General features: G+C 43.7%; 1 protein-coding gene across 1 annotated transcript; it reads left to right on the top strand.

The window, feature by feature from the left end:
• The first annotated feature begins 485 nt into the window (after window positions 1-485).
• Window positions 486-20,729, top strand: LOC145536214 (uncharacterized). Its single transcript, XM_081565073.1, has 4 exons — window positions 486-823; window positions 988-1,378; window positions 16,829-16,874; window positions 20,098-20,729. The coding sequence occupies exons 1-4, from the start codon at window positions 718-720 to the stop codon at window positions 20,425-20,427; spliced, it is 873 nt and encodes a 290-aa protein (XP_081421199.1). The 5' UTR covers window positions 486-717; the 3' UTR covers window positions 20,428-20,729.
• Window positions 20,730-21,247: the final 518 nt, after the last annotated feature.

Below are 21,247 nucleotides of genomic sequence, written 5' to 3'. Positions count from 1 at the left end.
GCCTAGCTGGTCCACTTATACACGGGTTTTTTTCTGTAGACACACAGACGGCCCTCCATATCCGTGGGTTTCACATCTGCAGATGCGGAGGGCCCGCTATGGGACTCGAGCATCCGCAGATTTTGGTATCCTCGGCGGGTCCCAGAACCAATCCCCGGCGACACCAAGGGGTGAACATATTAGTTTGATTGCTTCTCCTTGCTTAGTACTGGCTGCTGGATATGGCGGGCTGAGCCAGGAGCTAGTCCCCAAACGTTTCTCCAAGGTCTACGGAGCGAGGGTGAGGGCCCGTTCTTCCCATCCACAAATCAGGCACAGGCCCTCGGTCTGGGAAGACGCCGGACCAAGTGCGCAGTACTTGGTCAGCTAAGTTGCAACTTGGGGGCCTGAGTTCTGCTCTCACTCATGCTCCCTACCAGCGCCCCCTGTGGTGCGCACCTAGAATTGCCCCCCATACCTCCTCCCCCCTCCCTCCCCCTGCCGCCAGGACCGCCAAGCTCCTGCCGCATGCGCACTGCAGCCGACCCAACCCCCAGCAGCCGACGATAAACCCCCGGAGGGCGTCTATCCGGACTCTAGTCCTGACCCGACGCCAGTGTAGCCCTAACGGTGCCGAATCGCGGGCCGCCGCTTCTAGCCCTGAGTCTAGAGCCGGGATCTCGGGAGACCCAGGACAGCCTCCGCTGAAGGCACAGCCTCCTGGACAGCGGTCGGAACATGAAGCCTCAGCCGCAGCGTGGCCACAGTGCCCATAGCGACACCGACGCGGTCGTTGCGGGCTTCCTCAGGCTGGGGGTCAAGGACAATTGGGAAGAAGTGCACGGTCAGTGGCAGGCTGGGCACTCGGTTCAGAGGATACCAGGAAACGAATTTCCCTAGGGAGGGGCGAGCAGGAGGATTCCTCCTCAGACGCGGCGGGTTCCCTCCTCTTCCTCAGCGGGCTCGCTCGACGGCCTGACCTTTGTCTTCGGGTTTCTTCTCTTGCAGAGGCTGAGCCCGCGAAGATCTCTCTTCCTGGAGAAGAGGGAGAGGAGCCGAAGGCTCAGTCCAAACCTGAGCAGGGAGCAGCCGCGGAGGGGAAAGAGGCGGGATACGAAGAAGGAGAAGAAAAGGAAGGCGGCAATGTGGCCGCGGGAGATGCGGGCCCCCCAGACGGGGGAAGCCGCTACGCCAAGGCTGAGATAGACGCTGAGGCGGGCGCGGGCGGTGGCGAGGGCGGAGAGAAGGGCGGGGAGGAGCAGCGCCGGGGAGCCGCCATCGAGGTTTGGAGGGGGGCAGGCAGGCGCCACCGAGTCTCCCGGCCCACCTTCACGCTGGAGCAGATGCGGGAGCTGGAGAGAACTTTCCAAGACACTCCGTATCTCAGCGTGGCCATGCGGTAAGCGGGCGGCTCCGGGGGCGCGGGCTGAGGCGAGCGGGTCCCTGTCCTCAGCTCTGGAGTTGAAAACCCCAGGGCCTGGGGCGGGGGCTCTGCCCGGTGGGAATCGAGTCAGTATTAAGGTGGGGAGTTTGAATAAGTCATGTCGGGAAACTGTCGGCCCATAGTTAACAAATGAGTCGCTGGAGGTATGGTGGAGCACGTGCGCGGTTGGATTCTACTTTGATTTAAAATATTGGTCATCAGTTATTCATGGATTATATTTGCGTTAATGTAAATACTACATTGAATGTGAAAGTGAAAGTCGCTCAGTCGTGTCAGACTCTTTGAGACCCCACGGACTGTATAGTCCATGGAATTCTCCGGGCCAGAATACTGGAGTGGATAGCAGTTTGCTTCTCCAGGGGATCTTCCCAACCCAGGGATCGAACCCAGGTCTCCGGCATTGCAAGAGGAAGCTTTACCTGCTGAGCCCCCGGGAAGCCCAAACACTACGTTAGAACATCCTTTGTCTTAATTACTGAATTTTTAGTTACCCTTAAAGTTTGTGCCGGAGGTAGAATTGTCCCTAAAGCAAGCCACAGAGTGGAGAATGAATGGATTGCTGAGTGTCTGAATGCAGAAAAGATTTTAAAAGCTATCATTTACATTGTACTTACTGTGTTAAGCACTTGCCCTAAAGGGTTTCCTACAGATTGTCATTGAATCTTCACAACCCTATGTGAATGTGGCAGCTATTGTTTTTTTATCCCTGCTTGACCTGTTAGAAAAACTGAAGCCCAGAGACGTGAAGAGACTTGCCCAAGATCCACACAGCTGGAATGTGGCTGAGATTTGATCCTAGGAGGCTGTTCAGTAGGCAAGGCCAGAGGTGATGGTGTGGTAATGGATAAAAGTGAACAGATTAAAGAGGTATTTAGCAGGTAAAATTGATAGCGATTCATGGTAATTTGGACATAGGAGTAAAGGGAAATGATTAAGAAAAATATCTGAATTTCTGATTTGCCCAACTGAATGGCTGGTGGAATACTCAATGAGCTAGGGAATATTGAAAGAGTGACAGAAGCTTGCAAGAGACAGAGGAGGACTGATTGGAGAGGCTGTAGGCAAACCGTTTCATGGAAACCTCCATGGTGGTAGGAGATGAGTTAATGAGAAAGGATGGTAAATAGCATCAACTTTGGCTCAGTATTTTCTGTTCAGTTTGATTACTCCAAGTTCGGTTGGCTTTTGCTGTGTGATAATTCTAAGAATCAGCCCAATTTCTCCCTTTCTCAAGTGTCAAACTCAAGATGCCCCTTGATTTGGGTGTCCAGAACTGCCTATATCTCATTTATACCTTTTGACTGCCTTCACCCAGTTCCCCCACCTGACTCCCTCTGGTAACCACCAATCTAATCTCTTTTTTTTCAGTTTGATTACTTTTGAAGTGTAACTGACCTACAACAATATGTTAGTTCCTGTTATGCAACCTAGTGATTCATTATTTCTAAATTTATTTATTTATCTATTTTTTTACTTTACAATATTGTATTGGTTTTGCCATACATTGAGATGAATCCGCCATGGGTGTACCATTATTTCTATACATTTAAAAATGATCACCATAAGTCTGTCACCATAAAAGATATTATATAATTATTGACTATATTCCCCACACCATACATTTCATACCAGTTATTGATTTTGTAACTGGAAGTTTTTACCTCTTAATCTGCTTCCCCTATTTCTCTCCTCCCCCCACCCCTCCTTTCAGACAACCACCTGTTTTTTTCCTCTGTATCTATAATTTTGTCTCTGTTTAGCTACGTTTTTTCATTTGTTTCACTTATTAGATTCCACGTGTAAGTGAAATCATACAGTGTTTGTCGTTCTGCCTCTGATTTATTTCACTAAATATAGTACTCTCTAGGTCCATCTACATTGTTACAAATAGCAGAATTTCATTCATTTTTATGACAGAAGTATTCCATTGTATATATATATATATATATATATATATATATATCACATCTTCTTTATCCATTTATCTGTTACTGGGCACTTAGGTTGCTTTCATCTTTTGGCTGTTGTAAATAATGCTGCTATGAACATTGAGGTGCAGATATCATTTTGAATTACTGTTTTCGTTTTCTTTGATATTTACCCAAGAGTGGAATCGCTGGATCGTATGGTAGTTCTAATTTGAGTTTTCCTGAGAAACCTCCATACTGTTTTCCATAGTGGCTGCAGCAGTTTACATTCCCACAGTGTAGGATTCCCTTTTCTCCACATCCTTGCCAACATTTGTTATCCTTTTGATGATAGCCATTTGACAGGTATGAGGTGATCTCATTGTGGTTTTGATTTGCGTTTCTCTGACGATTAACAGTGTTGAGCATTTTTTTTTCATATGTCCGTTGGCCATCTGTGTATCTTCTTTGGCAAAATGTCTATTCAGGTCTTTGCCCATTTTTGCATTAGGTTCTTTGTTTTTTGATACTGAGTTGTATGAAGTGGCGTGAAAGTCACCCAGTTGTGTCCGACTCTGTGACCCCATGGACTCTACAGTCCATGGAATTCTCCAGGCCAGAATACTGGAGTGGGTAGCCTTTGCCTCCTCCAGGGGATCTTCCCAATCCAGGGCTCGAATCCAGGTCTTCTGCATTGCAGGCAGATTCTTTACCAGCTGAGCCACACAAGGGAAGCCTAAGAATACTGAAGTGGGTAGCCTATCCCTTTTCCAGCAGATCTTCCCGACCCAGGAATAGAACCAGGGTCTCCTGCATTGCAGGTGGATTCTTTACCAACTGAGCTATGAGGGAAGCCCGACCTGTTTTTATAAATATTGGATATTAACCCCTTGTCAGTAATATCCTTTGCAAAAATTTTCTCCCGTCCAGTAGGTTGTCCTTTTGCTTTGTATATGGTTTCCTTTGCTGTGCAGAAGCCTTTAAGTTTAATTAGGTCTCATTTGTTTGTTTTTGCTTTTATTTCTTTTGCCTTAGGAGACAGATCCCAAAAATTATCGCTGTGATTTATGTCAAAGAGTGTTCTGCCTATGTTTTCCTCTAGGAGTTTTATAGTATCTGGTCTTACCTTTAGGTCATTGATCCATTTTGAGTTTATTTTTTAATGTTCTGTGAGAAAATGTTCTAATTTCTTTTACACGCAGCTGTCCAGTATTCTTAGCACCACTTATTAAAGTGACTCTTTTCCCTATTGTATGTTCTTACCTGCTTTGTCATAGAGTAACTGACGGTAAGTACTTGGGTTTATTTCTGGACTCTCTAGTCTGTTCTAGTGTATGTGTTTTTAATGCCAGTACCATACTGAGGTGTTTTGTTTTTTTTTTTTTTTTTTGGCCGCACCCCATGGCATTCAGAATCTTCTCTGTCCAGGGATGGAACCCAAGCCCCCTGTAGTGAAAGGGCGGTGTCAGGTGTCTTAACCACTAGACTGCCAGGGAAGTGCATTGATGACTATAGCTTTGTGGTATAGTCTGAAGCCAGGGAGTGTGAGACCTCCAGCTTTGTTCTTTTTTCTCAAGATTACTTTGGCCATTTGGGGGTCTTATGAGGGTTTCATATAAATTTCAGGATTATTTCTTTTTTGGGTGAATTTATTGTAGGGTGAACAATGTCATATATTCCACTTTTTTGTAGGTACTTTTTGTTTTTTAGTTAATTTTCATTGGAGTATAGTTGCTTTACAATGTTGTATTAGTTTCTGCAGTATAGCAAAATGAGTGAGCTATACATATACACAGCCCCTCTTTTTTTTGATTTCCTTCCCTGCCATGTATTTTGATAGGAATTGCATTAAATCTGTAGATTGCTTTGGGTTTTATGGACATTTTAGCGATATTAGTTCTTCCAGTCCAAGAACATAGATTATCTTTGCATTTCTTGGTATAATTTTTAAATGCCTTCAGCAGGGTTTGATGGTTTTCAGAGTATAGGTCTTTCACTTGGTGAAAGTGTATTGCGCTTCCTTTGGTGAAACCAAACCTCCTTGGTTACGATTATTCTTCGGTATTTTATTCTTTTTAATGCTATTTTAAATGGGATTGTTTTCTTGCTTTCTCTGATAGCTTATTATTAAGTGTATAGAAAAGCAACACATTTCTATATATTAATCTTGAATCCTGAAACTTTAATGAATTCATTTATTAGTTCTAATAGACTTTTGGTGGAGACTTGAAAGTTACCTTTTTTAAAAAATTGAAGAATAGTTGATATACAATATTATGTAAGTTTTAGGCGTACAACATAGTGATTCACAATTTTTTTTGATTTCAAAGTATTTATTTAGAATTGTGTTTTTTAATAAAAACAATAGTATCAGAATATCACAATAATATATTTATCTTTGTGAAGAAAATTTCTGCATTAAAAAAATGAACAGTTTTATATACAAGCCAGTTAAACTATCATTTCTGTTTTTATATTTACTGCTACATATTGGGCAGAATCAATATATAACCATACAACAGAGTTGATGATGATGTCTAAAGATGCTTCTAGGGCAAAGATATGAAGACATAAAACTCTATATCAAGTTTAGATAATTGCAAAATAGAATTAGGAGCTTATTTTTATAATACCATTGGAAGATTATAGCCTACACAAAGGCAGCAGCAACTCTGATATGGAGGAGAGGACATATTTGAGAATTATTTAAGATTTAGGTGACAATATTGTAGTGGATATTAATGGAAAGACAAAAGAGATAATTTAGAGAAACTCTCAGAAATATGGTACTCACATAGCATGTGAAAATAACAAAGCCAGATATAATCAATGATTGTAACCAGATTATGATCATTATAATCAGATATAATTTATATTACATAGTTGTCATATGCATCTAGCACCATTATACTATATGTTATATCTTGTAATTTAATATCTTACAATTTCATGAAAGAGTTACTGTTTTTTTTTTATTTTATTTTTTTTTTCAGTTTTTTTCTTCCAGATATATTAGGATAAAATTGACATATATCACTGTACAGGTTTAAGGTACACAGCATAATGCTTTCACTTATACACATCATGAAATGATTACATGTTCACAATAAATGTAGTGAACATTCATCATCTCACATAGATATCAAAAAGTATTTTCTTCCTTGTAATGAGAACTCTTAGGATTTATTCTCTTAATTTTCATATACATCATAGGGGAGTATTAACTATAGTCATCATGTGTATACTACATCACTAGTACTTATTCTTCTTATAACCAAAAGCTTGTATCTTTTTTTTACCCAATTCAGCATAATTAAGATTTATACAATTTTCACACAACAGTTTTTTAAAGTTAGATAGATGCTATTGTCCCATGATTCCAACACTAAAAATATGAACGAGAACACACTGAACATCCTTATTCTTGTCCCTTCCTTTTCCCAGTAACTCATTTCTGCTCTCTCAGACAGCCATCTGGACTCATTTCTTTACATCCTTCTAGAAAAGGATGTCTCTCATCCTTTTTTCCCGCAAACCTTTTTGCATCGTCACTCTCCTGAGGAGGCTTTGAAGACATTTCTTCCTGATTATTGGCTCCTCCTTTAATTTGAATACACAGGTATACTGTGTATCTGTTTTTGTACTCTACATATAACTGTGCTCCTTACACAAAAATATTCAGATTCCTCCCACACAAGAACCAATTTTTACCCCTTCAGTGGTGATATCACCCCCAACAAGAATGCATATTCCATAGCTGTTTCGTGCAAATACAAGTAAATACAAATGCATTTTATTTTCCTCCTTTCACACAGATGGTACCATACTACACACATACTAACCCGTGCTTTTTTTACTCAAAATATCTCATGGTAATATTTTTATAATATTTTATTAAAAATATCCCCATTGTTTTTAATGGGTGCATAGTATTTAATTTTATAAATTTAAACTAACTTACTAAGATAATTTAAACTTATTTAATTCCAGTGATGGATGTTCAGGTTATTTCCAATTTTTTCTGCTTTAAAAAAAAACATGTTACAATGATTAGGATTATACACATCGAATATTGGGATCTGTGGTAGATTAAAGATGTCACGATTTCTCTGACACAGCAAAAGAGACACAGACATAAAGAACAGACTCCTGGACTCTGTGGGAGAAGGCGAGGTCACAATTTTTAAAGGTTGTACTCCACTATAGTTCTTATGAAATATTGGCTATATTCCCTGGATTGTGCCATATATCCTTGTAGCTTATTTATTTTATAGATGGCGGTTTGTACTTATTAATCCACTACCCCTATCTTGTCCCTCTCTCCTGTCTCTCCTCACTGGTAACCACTAGTTTATTCTCTATATCTATGAGACTTGTTTCTTTTTTGTTATATTCAATAGTTTGTTTTCATTTTTAGATTTCACATATAAGTGATATCATACACTATTTGCCTTTCTCTGTCCTACTTATTTATTTCATTAAGCATAATACCCTCCCAGTCCATCTATGTTGTTGCAGATGGCAAAATTTCATTCTTTGTCACGTTGAGTAGTATTCTATTGTATGTCTATACCTTATCTTCTTAATCCGTTTCGAAGGCAATGGCAGCCCACTCCAGTACTCTTGCCTGGAAAATCCCATGGATGGAGGAGCCTGGCGGGCTGCCGCCGGCTGTGGGGTCGCTAAGAGTCGGACACGACTGAGCGACTTCACTTTCACTTTTCCCTTTCATGCACTGGAGAAGGAAATGGCAACCCACTCCAGTGTTCTTGCCTGGAGACTCCCAGGGACGGTGGAGCCTGGTGGGCTGCCGTCTATGGGGTCGCACAGAGTCAGACACGACTGAAGCGACTTAGCAGCAGCAGCAGCAGCATGATGATGGACACTTACGTTTCCTCCATATCTTGGCTGTTGTGAATAATGCTGCATGAACACGGGTGCGTGTAGCTTTCTGAGGTAGTGTTTTGTTTTGTTTCCAGATATATGCGCAGGATTGAAATTTCTGGGTCATGCGGTGGTTCTGGTTTTAATTTTGTGAAGAACCTCATACTGTTCCCCGCAGTGGCTGCACCGGTTTACACTCCCGCCAACAGTGCGCAAGCGCTCTCTTTCCCCGCGTGCTCTCCAACATGTGGTATTTGGAGTCTTCTTCTTGAGAGCCATTCTGACCTGTGTGAGGTGACATCTCATTGTAGTTTGGGTTTGCATTGCTCTCGTGATTACTGATGTCTGTTTCATTGAGGTGTAGTTGATTTCAAATATTCTATGAGTTTTAGATGTGCAACATACTGACTGAAAATGTTTATAGATTATCCTTCATTTGAAGTTATTATAAGATATTGGCTATATTCCTGCTGCTGTAAAATAAATACATCCTTTTTAATTTTCCAATTCAGTTTCATCACTAGTAATTGATCTGTTCAAATTTTCTATTTCTTCTTGCTTCAGCCTTGGGAGACTGTACATGTCTAGGAATTTGTTAATTTCTTCTAGGTTATCCATTTTATTGATGTCTAAATAATTGCTCATAGTAGTCTCTTATGATCTTTTGTATTTCTGTGGTGTTGATTGTAACTTCTTTTTCATTTCTGATTTTATCGATTTGGACCCTCTTTTTTCTTGATGAGTCTGGCTAAACATTTATTAATTTTATTTACCTTTTCAAAGAATCAACTCTTATTTGCATTGCTATTTTATATATTTTAAAATCTATTTCATTTATTTCTTCTCTGATCTTTATGATTTCTCCCTTGTACTAACTTTGGGTTTTGCTGGTTCTCCTTTTTCTAGTTCCTTTAGGTGTGCGGTTAGGTTGCTTATGTGAGATTTTTCTTATTTCCTGAAGTAAGCTTGAATTACTACAAACCTCCCTCTGAAAACTGCTTTTAGTGTATCCCATAGACTTTGGATTATTGTGTTTTCATTTTCATTTGTTGCTGGATTTTTTCTTTATTTCATCTTTGATTTCTTCAATGACTTATTCATTGTTCGGTAGCATTTTGTTTAGCCTCCATGTGTTTGTGGTTTTTTTTGAAGTTTTTTTTCCTTGTAGTTGATTTCTAGTCTCACAGCACTGTAGTTGGAAAAGATGTTTGATACCATTTAAATTTTCGTAAATTTATTGAGACTTGTTTTGTGGAGAATGTTCCATGTACACTTGAGAACGCGTTCAGTTCAGTTCAGTTCAATTGCTCAGTCGTGTCTGACTCTTTGTGATCCCGTGGACTGCAGTATGCCAGGCCTCCCCGTCCAGCGCCAACGCCCGGAGTTTACTCAAACTTATGTCCATTGAGTCAGCGATGCCATCCACCCATTTCATCCTCTTTCATCCCCTTCTCCTCCTGCCTTCAATCTTCCCCAGCAACAGGGTCTTTTCCAATGAGTCAGTTCTTCCCATCAGGTGGCCAAAGTATTGGAGTTTCAGCTTCAGCATCAGCCCTTCCAATGAACGTTCAGGACCCATTTCCTTTAGGATGGACTGGTTGGATCTCCTTGCAGTCCAAGGGACTCAAGAGTCTTCTCCAGCACCACAGTTCAAAAGCATCAATTCTTCAGCGCTCAGCTTTCTTTATAGTCCAACTCTCACATCCATACGTGACTACTGGAAAAACCATAGCTTTGACTAGACGGACCTTTGTTGGCAAAGTAATGTCTCTGCTTTTTAATATGCTGTCTAGGTTGGTCATAAGTTTTCTTCCAAGGAGCAAGCATCTTTTAATTTCATGGCTGCAGTCACCATCTGCAGTGATTTTGGAGCCCCCAAAAATAAAGTCTGCCACCGTTTCCACTGTTTCCCCATCTATTTGCCATGAAGTGATGGGACCAGATGCCATGAACTCAGTTTTCTGAACGCTGAGCTTTAAGCCAACTTTTTCACTCTACTCTTTCACTTTCATCAGGAGGCTCTTTATTTCTTCTTCACTTTCTGCCATAAAGGTGGTGTCATCTGCATATCTGAGGTTATTGATATTTCTCCTGGCAATCTTGATTCCAGCGTGTGCTTCCTCCAGCCCAGCGTTTCTCATGATGTACTCTGCATATAAGTTAAATAAGCAGGGTGACAGTAAACAGCCTTGACTTACTCCTTTCCCGATTTGGAACCAGTCTGTTGTTCCATGTCCAGTTCTAACTGTTGCTTCCTGACGTGCATACAGATTTCTCAGGAAGCAGGTCAGGTGGTCTGGTATTCCCATCTTTTTAAGAATTTTCCAGAGTTGCTGTGGTCCACACAGTCAAAGGCTTTGGCATAGTCATTAAAGCAGAAATAGATGTTTTTCTGGACCTCTCTTGCTTTTTCGATGATACAACGGATGTTCGCTATTTGATCTCTGGTTCCTCTGCCTTTTCTGAATCCAGCTTGAACATCTGGAAGTTCATTGTTGACGTACTGTTGAAGCCTGGCTTGGAGAATTATGAGTATTACTTTCCTAGCGTGAGAGGGGAGTGCAATTGTGTGGTAGTTTGAGCATTCTTTGTCATTCCCTTTCGTTGGGATTGGAATGAAAACTGACCTTTTCCAGTCCTGTGGCCACTGCTGAGTTTTCCAAATTTACTGGCATATTGAGTGCAGCACTTTCACAGCATCATCTGTTAAGATTTGAAATAGCTCAACTGGAATTCCATCACCTCCCCTAGCTTTGTTTGTAGTGATGCTTCCTAAGGCCCATTTGACTTCGAATTCCGGGATGTCTGGCTGTAGGTGAGTGATCCACACCATCGTGGTTATCTGGGTCATGAAGAACTTTTTTGTATAGCTCTTCTGTGTAGTCTTGCCACCTCTTCTTAATATCTTCTGCTTCTGTTAGGTCCATACCATTTCTGTCCTTTATCGAGCCCATCTTTGCATGAAATGTTCCCTTGGTATCTCTAATTTTCTTTCTTTTTTTTTTTTCAAATACCCCAAATAGTTTTATTTTAAACATTTACCCATTTAAACTGTGCTAACTTCTGATACATAGACAATGGTATCTACTTAACTGTATATGCATACATGTATAAATATATACATAATTCCTACATATGGTAATATTTTGAGCTTCACCTATGAAATTAATTTCAATTGGGGTCAAACGTTTCATCTTTTGCAAGACACCTAATTTGTTCATGAAAATCTTGAATCCATCTGAGGTAAGGAAGAGAATCTCAGATAGGACTGGGGTATGGGATGGGGATGGTCAGACATGCCACTAGACCGTACAGGGTGCACTGCTGCAAATCAGAAAAAGAAGCCACATCATTTGGCCAGGCACCAATAAACTTGGCTTGGTGAATGGAGCAGGATTTCACTCCCAACCCCTGCCTCAGCCAGATGCCCTGCACTGGGTGCAGCCTACATGTAGGTGGCAGTCCTAGAGAGACAGCTCAGTGGTGGTGCAGGCAGATGGTGATCTGGCCACGCTGCACAGCTCCATTCCTTGATAGACTGATTGAATTTGTCTGAAGCAGTTTGGTTGGGTAGGGGGTCTCTTCTTCTCACCACTTCTGATGATTCAGCTGAAGAAGGAGATCACCCTGATGGAAAAAAAGTCCATTTCTCAGGTTCAAGTTCGCAGACAGGTGTGCGGCCTCCAAGAGGGCTTTCATGGTTTACTTTCAGAAAATTGCTCAATGTTGATTCTTAAAAAAAGTATATGCTGTAGATCTGGTTATAGATGAGCTTGCTATTTCCCTACTGAGCTCAGGACTGGACTCCACAGTCCAGCAGATTCTTCTCAGTTATTCTGTCACCTCTTTCGGGAAAAACCTAGTTCCACTAGCAAATCCAGGCCCTCCCGCAGCCTGCTCTTCCTCACTTTCTCTCGGCGCCTCCGCTCGGGGTCGTGCGGAGGGGCTGCGTGAGGAGCGAGGAGCGGACGGAGAGCCACCGGGCGGCGCGCCCCGGTCCGGAGGGGGACGGGCCGGGGGGGACCAGAGCCGTGCACGGCCCCCACCTCACCCGACCCGGGCGGCGGGCCAGGCGGCGGCGCGGACACCCGCGCCCTGGAGGCTGGCTCCGAGGGCTCCGCCCGCCGCCGCGGCCCCTCCCCGCCGCAACCTAGAGGCCGCCGGGCTCTAATTTTCTTGAAGAGATCGCTAGTCTTTCCCATTCTGCTGTTTTCCTCTATTTCTTTGCATTCATTGCTGAGGATGTCTTTCTTATCTCTCCTTGCTATTCTCTGGAACTCTGCATTCAAATGGGTATATCTTTCCTTTTCTCTTTTGCCTTTCGCTTCTCTTCTCTTCATAGCTGTTTCTAAGGCCTCCTCAGACAGCCATTTTGCCTTTTTGCATTTCTTTTCCTTGGGGATGATCTTGATCCTTGCCTCTTGTACAATGTCATGAACCTCTGTCCATAGTTCATCAGGTACTCTGTCTATCAGACCTAATCCCTTCAATCTATTTGTCACTTCCACTGTACAATCCTAAGGGATTTAATTTAGGTCATATCTGAATGGTGTAGTAGTTTTCCCTACTTTCTTCAATTTAAGTCTGAATTTGGCAATAAGGAGTTCATGATCTGAGCCACAGTCCGCTCCTGGTCTTGTTTTTGCGGACTGTATAGAGCTTCTCCATCTTTGGCTGCAAAGAATATAACCAATCTGATTTCGGTGTTGACCATCTGGTGATGTCCATGTGTAGAGTCTTCTCTTGTGTTGTTGGAAGAGGGTGTTTGCTATGACCAGTGCGTTCTCTTGGCAAAACTCTATTAGTCTTTGCCCTGCTTCATTCTGTACTCCAAGGCCAAATTTGCCTGTTACTCCAGATATCTCTTGACTTTCTACTCTTGCATTGCAGTCCCCTATAATGAAAAGGACATCTTTTGGGGGGTGTTAGTTCTAGAAGGTCTTATAGGTCTTCATAGAACCGTTCAACTTCAGCTTCTTCAGCGTTACTGGTCGGGGCGTAGACTTGGATTACTGTGATGGTGAATGGTTTGCCTTGGAAATGAACAGAGATCATTCTGTCGGTTTTGAGATTGCATCCAAGTACTTCATTTTGGACTCCTTTGTTGACTATGATGGCCACTCCATTTCTTCTAAGGGATTCCTGCCCACAGTAGTATATATAATGGCCATCCAAGCTAAATTCACCCATTCCAGTCCACCTTAGTTCACTGATTCCTAAAATGTCGACATTCCTAAAATGTGAACGTGTATTCTGCTGCTTTTGGATGGGATGCTCTATGAGTCCATTAAGTCTAATATGTCACTTGAGGTCAGTGTTTCCTTATGGATTTTCTGTTGGATGATCTGTCCGTTGATGTAAGTGGGGTGGCAAAGTCCTGAATGTGATGCTTACTGTCAGTTTCTCCTTTATGTTTGTTTGTATGTACTGTATGTATTTTAGGTGCTCTTATGTTGGCTGCCTATATATTTACAGTTGTTACATCTTCTTGAGCTGATTGCATGTTCATTATGTAGTCTTTCTTTGTCTCTTGTTATGGTCTCTGTTTGAAAGACAAGTTTATCTGATACAAGTGTTGCTACCCCAGCTTTCTTTTGATTGACATTTGCATGAATACCTTTTTCCATCCTCTCTCTTTTTGTCTGAGTCTTTAGATCTGAAGGGAGACTCCTGTAGGCAGCATGTACGTGGGTTTTGTTTCTGTGTCCAGTCAGCCACTCTGTGTCTTTTAATTGAAGCGTTTATTCCATTTATATTTAAAGTAATTATTGGTAAGTATATATTTACTGCCATTTTGTTAATTCTTTTCTTTTTGTTCTTTTCTTCTTCTTTGCGCTCTTCCTTTGTGATTTGATGGCTTTCTTTAGTGTTATGTTTGGATTGCTTTCTCTTTTGTTGTATGTGTGTCCATTATAGATTTTTGGTTTGTGGCTACCATGAGGTTTATATAGATAGTGTTTTTGGTTATACTTACGTATACATGTTGTGTATATGTATTCTTTTTCAGATTCTTTTCCTTTACAGTTTATCATAAGATAGTGAATAACCTTCCCTGTGCTATACAGTAAATCCTTGTTGTTTATCTATTTTATATATGGTAGTGTGCATCTGTTAATCTCATACTCCCAATTCATTCCCCCTCCTCGGTTACCAGAAATATGTTTTCTACGTCTGTGAATCTGTTTCTGTTTGTAAAAAAGTTCATGTGTACTGTTTTTTTTGAATTCTGCATGTAAGTGATATCTTACGGTGTTTGTCTTTGTTGGAATTAATTCACTTAGCCTAATACTATCCAGGTCCATCCACATGGTTACAAAAGGCAGAATTTCATTCTTTTTATGGCTGAGTAATATTCCATTGCATATACATACCACATCTTTATCCATTCATCTGTTGATGAACACTTAGGGTGCTTCCATGTTTTAGCTGTTGTCAACAGTGCCACTATGAACATCGGTGTGTGTGTATCTTTTCTAATTAGAGTTTTTCTCTTTTCTAGATATATGCCCAGATGTGGGATGAGCAGTGTTGAGAATCTTTTCACGTGCCTGATGGCCATCTATATGTCTTCTTTGAAGAAATGTCTGGGCGGGCTTAATTTCCAAAATACAGAAATAGCTCATACAACTTAATAAAAACAACAACAAAAACCCAACCCAATCAAAAAATGGGCAGAAGACCAAAGGAGAGATTTCTCCAAAGAAGACACGTGTGTGTGTGTGTGCGTGTGTGTGTGTGTGCGGGCACACGCGCGCGCAGTTGTGTCCAACTCTTTGTGACCCCATGGATTCTTGGCTTGGAAATTCCATGGACAGAGAAGCCTGACAGGCTCCAGTCCCACACATTCACAATGAGTTGGACACAGTAGAGCACATGTGTGCACACACACACATACATGTCTTCTTTGGAGAAATGTCTATTTAGTCTTCTCATTTTTTGATTGGGTTGTTTTTTGTTGCTGTTATTGAGTTGTATGAAGTGTTTGAAAGTTAAGCTCATGTCGATTGCATCATTCACAAATATTTTCTACTATTTCGTAAACCCTATGGACTTTCGTTTTCTTTATGGCTTCCTTTGCTGTGTAAAAGCTTATAACTTTACTTTTTACTCTTTTCTTATTTGTATTAATAGCCTTTTTCTTTTTTGCTTAGAGAAGTTCCTTTAACATTTCTTTTAAAGCATGTTTTGTGGTGTCGAACACTTTGCTTTTGCTTGTCTCTAAAAGTCTTTATCTCTTCTTGAACTCTGAATGATAGCTTTTCCAGGTAGAGTATTCTTTGTTGTAGATTTTTTCCTTTGATCACATTAAATATACTGTGTCACTTCCTCCGGTCGTCAGAGAGAGCTATATGCTCCAGGGGTGCTTTCTGTATGGGCTGCATGAGCCCTTCTGTTGTGGTGGGCTGACTACCATGGGTGGACCCCAGGTCTGTTGGTTACCAGGCGTTGCCTAGTGCAGAGGCTGCTGGCCCCACTGGTGTTTGGGGCTGGGTCCTGGGACCTCTGGCGGGCAAGTCTGGTTCTTGGGTGACTGGGGACTCAGGAGGTCCTATGGCAACTGACTTGTTGGTGAGTGAGGCTGTGTCCCTGCCTGGCTAGCTGCTTGGTTTGGGGTGTGTCGGGATTAGTGCCAATAGACTGGTGGGAGGGCTGGGTCACAGTACTAATAGTCTAGAGGGAAGATTTCAAAATGGCCCTTGCCAGCAGCAGAGTCCTCACGGTCCAACGAGCACCTTAAACTGGCTGCTGCCAGCGTCTTTGTCCCCAGGGTGAGCGGTAGTTGTTTCCTGCCTCTTCAGGAGATTCTCCGGATCCACAGGCAGGTCTGACCGAGGCTCCTTTCAAATCACTGCTTCTGCCCTGGGTCCTGGAGCATGTGAGATTTTGGGTTCATCCTTTCCGAGTGGAGTCTCAATTTCTCACAGCCCCCGGGTCTCCTGAAAGGAAGCCCTGCTGGCCTTCAAAGCCAAATGTTCCGAGAGCTTATCTTCCCGGCTCAGGACCCCAGGCTAGGAAATCTAGTGTGCTCAGACCCCTTGCTTCTTGTGGTAAATCTCTTCAATTATAATTATCTTCCTGTATATGGGTTGCCTGGTGGCTCAGATGGTTAAGAGTCCCCCTGCAATGCGGGAGACCTGGGTTCGACTCCTGGGTTGGGAAGATCCCCTGGAAGAGGGCTTGGCAATCCACTCCAGTTTTCTTGCCTGGAGAATCCCCATGGCAGAGGAGCCTGGTGGGCTACAGTCCATGGCATCGCAAAGAGTGGGACACCGGTGAGCGACTAAGCACTGCACATATGGGTTTCCGACCTGTGGGTGTGAGTCTTGACTATACCCCTTCTCCACCCTTCCTGTCCATCTTATCGTGTTTCCTTCTTTATAGCTGTAGTTGTGGAAGATCTTGTCTGCTCACCTTTCAGGTCATTCTCATCAAGAGCTTCTCTGTATATAGTTGTAATTTTGGTGTGCCCAAGGGAGGAAGTGAGCTCAGAGTTTTCCTATGCTGTTATCTTGGCTACTCTGAATAAATATTTTAAATAGTGAGAAATGTACAACATACATTTCATTTCATGCATAATGTCAAATGCTGAATGTTTGTAATTATTCCCCCTCAGACAGGACCTTGCAAGACGCATGGGAGTGACTGAAGATAGAATGCAGGTGAATAAACTGGGAAAAAGCACTTTGGCGTAACAGCTCTTCTAAAACCCACTTCAGGAACTGGATACCTTGTCCTGGACATTCTCACGTTGGTTTGTTTTTGTAGCCTTCACTATGTTTGGGAAGTAAGATTGGAACTTCTGGGGCTTTGGGAACTTCAGTAAAGTAAACTCCTTCTAACACTGATATCCTTTAGGGGCAATTCTCTGTGGACTCATGTTGGGACTGAGTCTGACTTAGGAATTATTCAAATTAATGCACCAAATAGCTGGGTTATAAGGGGGTCCACCCCTTGAGTGGCAACTCACTCCAGTATTCTTGCCCGGAGAATCCCCATGGACAGAGGAGCCTAGTGGGCTACAGTCCACGAGGTCACAAAGAGTTGGACACGACTGAGTGACTCAGCACACAAAGGGGGTCCAAGTATACTAAATTATCTAAAATACGTAAGCCAGGCATCAGCTCTTTCTGCAAGGAGTGAATTTTCAAGTATTCAGGCATTTGGGTAAGGGAATAATTCACCTCAGGACGCAACATATGAGCAACAAATGTACGTTTAGTTTAGCTGAGACTGATGGGGAGGGGGATAATTTACAATTCCAAGTGCCCGATCCTCCTGCTGTTGTTTTTGTGTGTTTGGTAGAGCAACGCAGGAGACACAAGAGACGGGGGTTCCATCCCTGTTTTAGGAAGACCTCCTGGAGAAGGAAATGGCAACCTGCTTTAGTATTCTTGCCTGGAAAATACCATGGACAGAGGAGCCTGGCAGGCTCTCTGGGGTCGCAAAGAGGCGGACACAACTGAGCAGACACATACTCACACTCACTCAGAGCAGTGTAGAGTTTCAGCTGTAAATTTTAATTTTCTGAAATTGTTTGATGTGCAGTCTGAAAACTTTGCTAACATAGTCGGTTGTGCATTATGATGGAGATGGAGGAAAGATGTGCGACCCTTAGGAATTTGTCTAAATATATATATTAAAATAAGTTGAATAAATTTCCACTGACCTAGAAAGGTGAGTTTGAGAAAATTGGACACTATCAATATATTTATTGGAGATACTGCATATATGCAACATTATGAAACTGCCAGATGTATCAGTGAATATTATTTTGAGCAATTTCTAATGGCTAAGGATTTTTTTCTGCCCTTTTCGTACTATTTTCAGGGATTGGTTTTGAAGAATCTCTCTCTGATGGCCCACGGTCCATGGCTCCAAGCCAGTAGCTTACTTGTGTTAATTCGAAGTACTTGCCCATTTACTTAGATGGTAACGACTACTCGGTACCTCAAGGCACAGAAACTGAATAGTTGTTTTTAGAACAGAGTAAGTTGTATCAAGGGAATATTTTTTTAAAGTAGAAAATTAAGGAAGGAAGGAAGAAAAATCAGGAAGGTATTATTATTCACTTTGCTGCAGAGCCCTTGTGTGAGGGTGGTGATGGATGCGGGCTGCAGACCTGGTTGGGGTGGGGAGGTCTGGAAAGCAAGGCTGGGAGCCTAAGGCCAGGGACTAGGATCACAGTCAGGTCTGGCCAGGGCTTGGGAGGCCCGGGCCTCTGCTCTTTCATGCAGGCAAAGCAAGCTCACTGGGAAAGAAAACCTGAAGTTTTGGTGACATGCTTCTCCTGGGTTTACATAGTGGTCTCTTAGTGGAGCTCTGAAGGGAAAAGGACCCACAGGAAACAACTAAGGGAAAAGAGAGAATGTTCCCACCTATTTCCAAATTCTATGGCACGAATTTCCCAAAGAAATATTTAATAGACATCTCCCCTTGTTTTCACACACAGCAAGAGTTACTCTATGAAAGCAGTACTGGGAATATGGAAGTAGTAGCCGCCAGAACTTCAGTTAGCCAGTTTTGCATTTTGCTTATCTTTATGCAGATTTGATCCCTGGTACACTCTATCTCCCCCTTCAAAAGGAGCTCTATTAATCTGGCTCCTTAAGACTACATATTCATGCATCAGAAGAGCCCAGATACTAAGGATGGGAGAGGAAAAATGAGGCGGTAGAGAGAGGAGGCCCTTGGTTTCATGTAAAATTTGCGGTGTGAAAACATGCAAAACTATTAAATATGATGTAATTCCAATAAGTGGGATGCTGAGGGAGCAGTGGCACCCACAGCACAGGTTTTTCTTTCAGTTGTTAAGAGTTGGCTCATATTTCAGAAGGAGCCATTTTGTGAATCCTGACCTGGATGGTTGTCGATTATCTTCCTAATATGCAGGTTGCACCCTCTTGCCTTAAGCATGAGGGGACGATGGGGCCCTGCTGGTTGAGTGGCAGCACCTAGAGAGCAGGGCCATGCTGGGAACCAGAGACTCTGGTCCAAGGCCTTGCAGCCACACTCAGAGCAGAGGGAGCTGACTGGGTCCTGAGCGCAGGCAGGTTTGGAGGGTGGGACAGGCTGGAGAGTGCAGAACTGAGAAAGACAACAGTGGTTGCCTCCTCCCCCCGCCCCCATCTCTTGGCTGGCCAAGATTTAAGAATGTCGGTCAATTTGGGCGAAGTTTGTTCCATGGACAGAGGAGGCTGGCAGGCTGCAGTCCATGGGGTCGCCCAGAGTCGGACAGGACTGAAGCCACTAAGCAGCAGCAGCAGCAGCAGCAGCAGTCTAAACCTCTCTGATCTGCAGTCTAGTACTAAGGCGGTGTCCAGGGCTTCAGCTCCACTGGTGTCAGCAGACGAGCCACAGAGTGCCTGGGCCCCCACGACCAAACCTCCCTGGCAACACCAGCTCTGTCTCTATGACCGTCGCATCGGTCCCCGAGGACAGCTTTTATTTACAAATCCAGCCCGCGCCTATTGATTATTTACTGTGCACCAAAGATGGGTCATTCAAAATGGGTCCCGTTCCTCTCAGTATGATTTTAAAAGGCACCCACTTTATCCTGTGCTCAACTTCCCCCATCACGAAGGCGCACCTGCCTAGTGAGTGGGGTTAGGGGCAGGAATAGTAATAGGTGGGGGGACAGACGAGGCCATAAGCCAGTCCAGAGCCAGGCACATCGTCGGTGCTCATTTGCTGGGGGTGGGGTGGGGGACTGATGGCAGGGCCTTTAAGTAAATGTCCTAAAAACTTTTAACCAGAAGGAAATAGCTTCTTCTCCTGGTGCAGTTTCCCATCTTCAAGTCACCAAGATTTCCCCGCTCTGTTTTTTCCTGTCTGACATTAAATGCTCCATGTACTAACGCAGCCCGTTTTTCTCTCTGATTGGAGGTGTGGTTTAAGCATAGAAGGACCATGTGGAAGAAATGCCAGAGAGCACTGAGGTTCAGAGGTGCACCCCTTCAGCTCCCGGCCTACCCTGTGGTCAGCAACTGGGGTGGACCCTGCATCACCATCCTCATTCAGGAGCCAAATTGGGACTGGGTCCTTCTGGAGCCGATGCCCCTGGAGCTGATGCCCATGCTGCCCATGCCCCCCATGCTGCCCATGCCCCCCATTCCGCCCATGCCCCCCATGCTGCTCTTGCTGCCCATGCCGCCCATGGCCCCCATGCCCCCATGCCGCCCATGCCCCCCATGCTGCTCTTGCTGCCCATGCTAACCTTACCCCCTTTGTTTCTGCCTCCTCTGCCCTGGATTCCACCACCCTCCGTTCACTCCGGCCGCCCTCACAGGGCCTTTCCTGGTCCCCTACCACCAGTGGCCTTTCTGTAGCCCCGGTTCCTCTTGAATGGTCTCTCTGACAGCTTTGGTGAAAGTGCCTTTGAGCCAGAATGAAGTTCTGATACCTCACCATCAGGCACACAGTGCCTGCCAAGTGTGTTAAATACAAATGCTGAGTCATTGACCCACTGTTTTAGGGCACGTTTTCTGTATTTTCAATAAAGTTGTGAATTCTCTGCATATTTGTTCTGTGTGTCACATAGGTTAGTGCATCTGATGGAAACTGCTGAGCCACAGTCACCATCAGTAGGCCACGCACATCTCCGACGTTTCCCAGGTGCCCAGGAGGAGTGTACACAGACACATCCGTTCTCTTCCACCCTCATCTCCAACACCCATCCTCCCCCCTCTCTGCCCCACTGGGACCACCGAGATGTGCAAGACGGGTGGCGTGAGTCTCCAAGGGAGGAGAGTGTGTTCCCAGGCAGGCCTGAGCCACATTCATGGTGACGAGGTCAGAGGCAAGGACCCCAAGGGCCACTTCTACAGGGGCAGCTCATAGGGCTTTATGGAGAAGAGGGAGCTGGGTGTTAACCTGATTCTCTCATAGTTCTGTTCCCCGCTTTCCCTTTTGTGGAGGGTATGTGGGGTTGGGGGCGGCGCAGATAGAAACCACTCTAGTGGGAGGGGGAGTTCCTGGCTCTGTAGAGGAAATGCAAGAGGAGACTCTGTCTAGGCCAGTGTAAGACTCTTCCCTC

The sequence above is a fragment of the Giraffa tippelskirchi genome, chromosome X (genome assembly GCF_054371585.1).
Source record: "Giraffa tippelskirchi isolate mGirTip1 chromosome X, T2T-mGirTip1v1.2.pri, whole genome shotgun sequence".
NCBI lineage: Eukaryota > Metazoa > Chordata > Mammalia > Artiodactyla > Giraffidae > Giraffa > Giraffa tippelskirchi.
The sequence above is the reverse complement of the archived record's forward strand: the minus strand, read 5'-3'. Positions and strand labels throughout refer to the sequence as shown.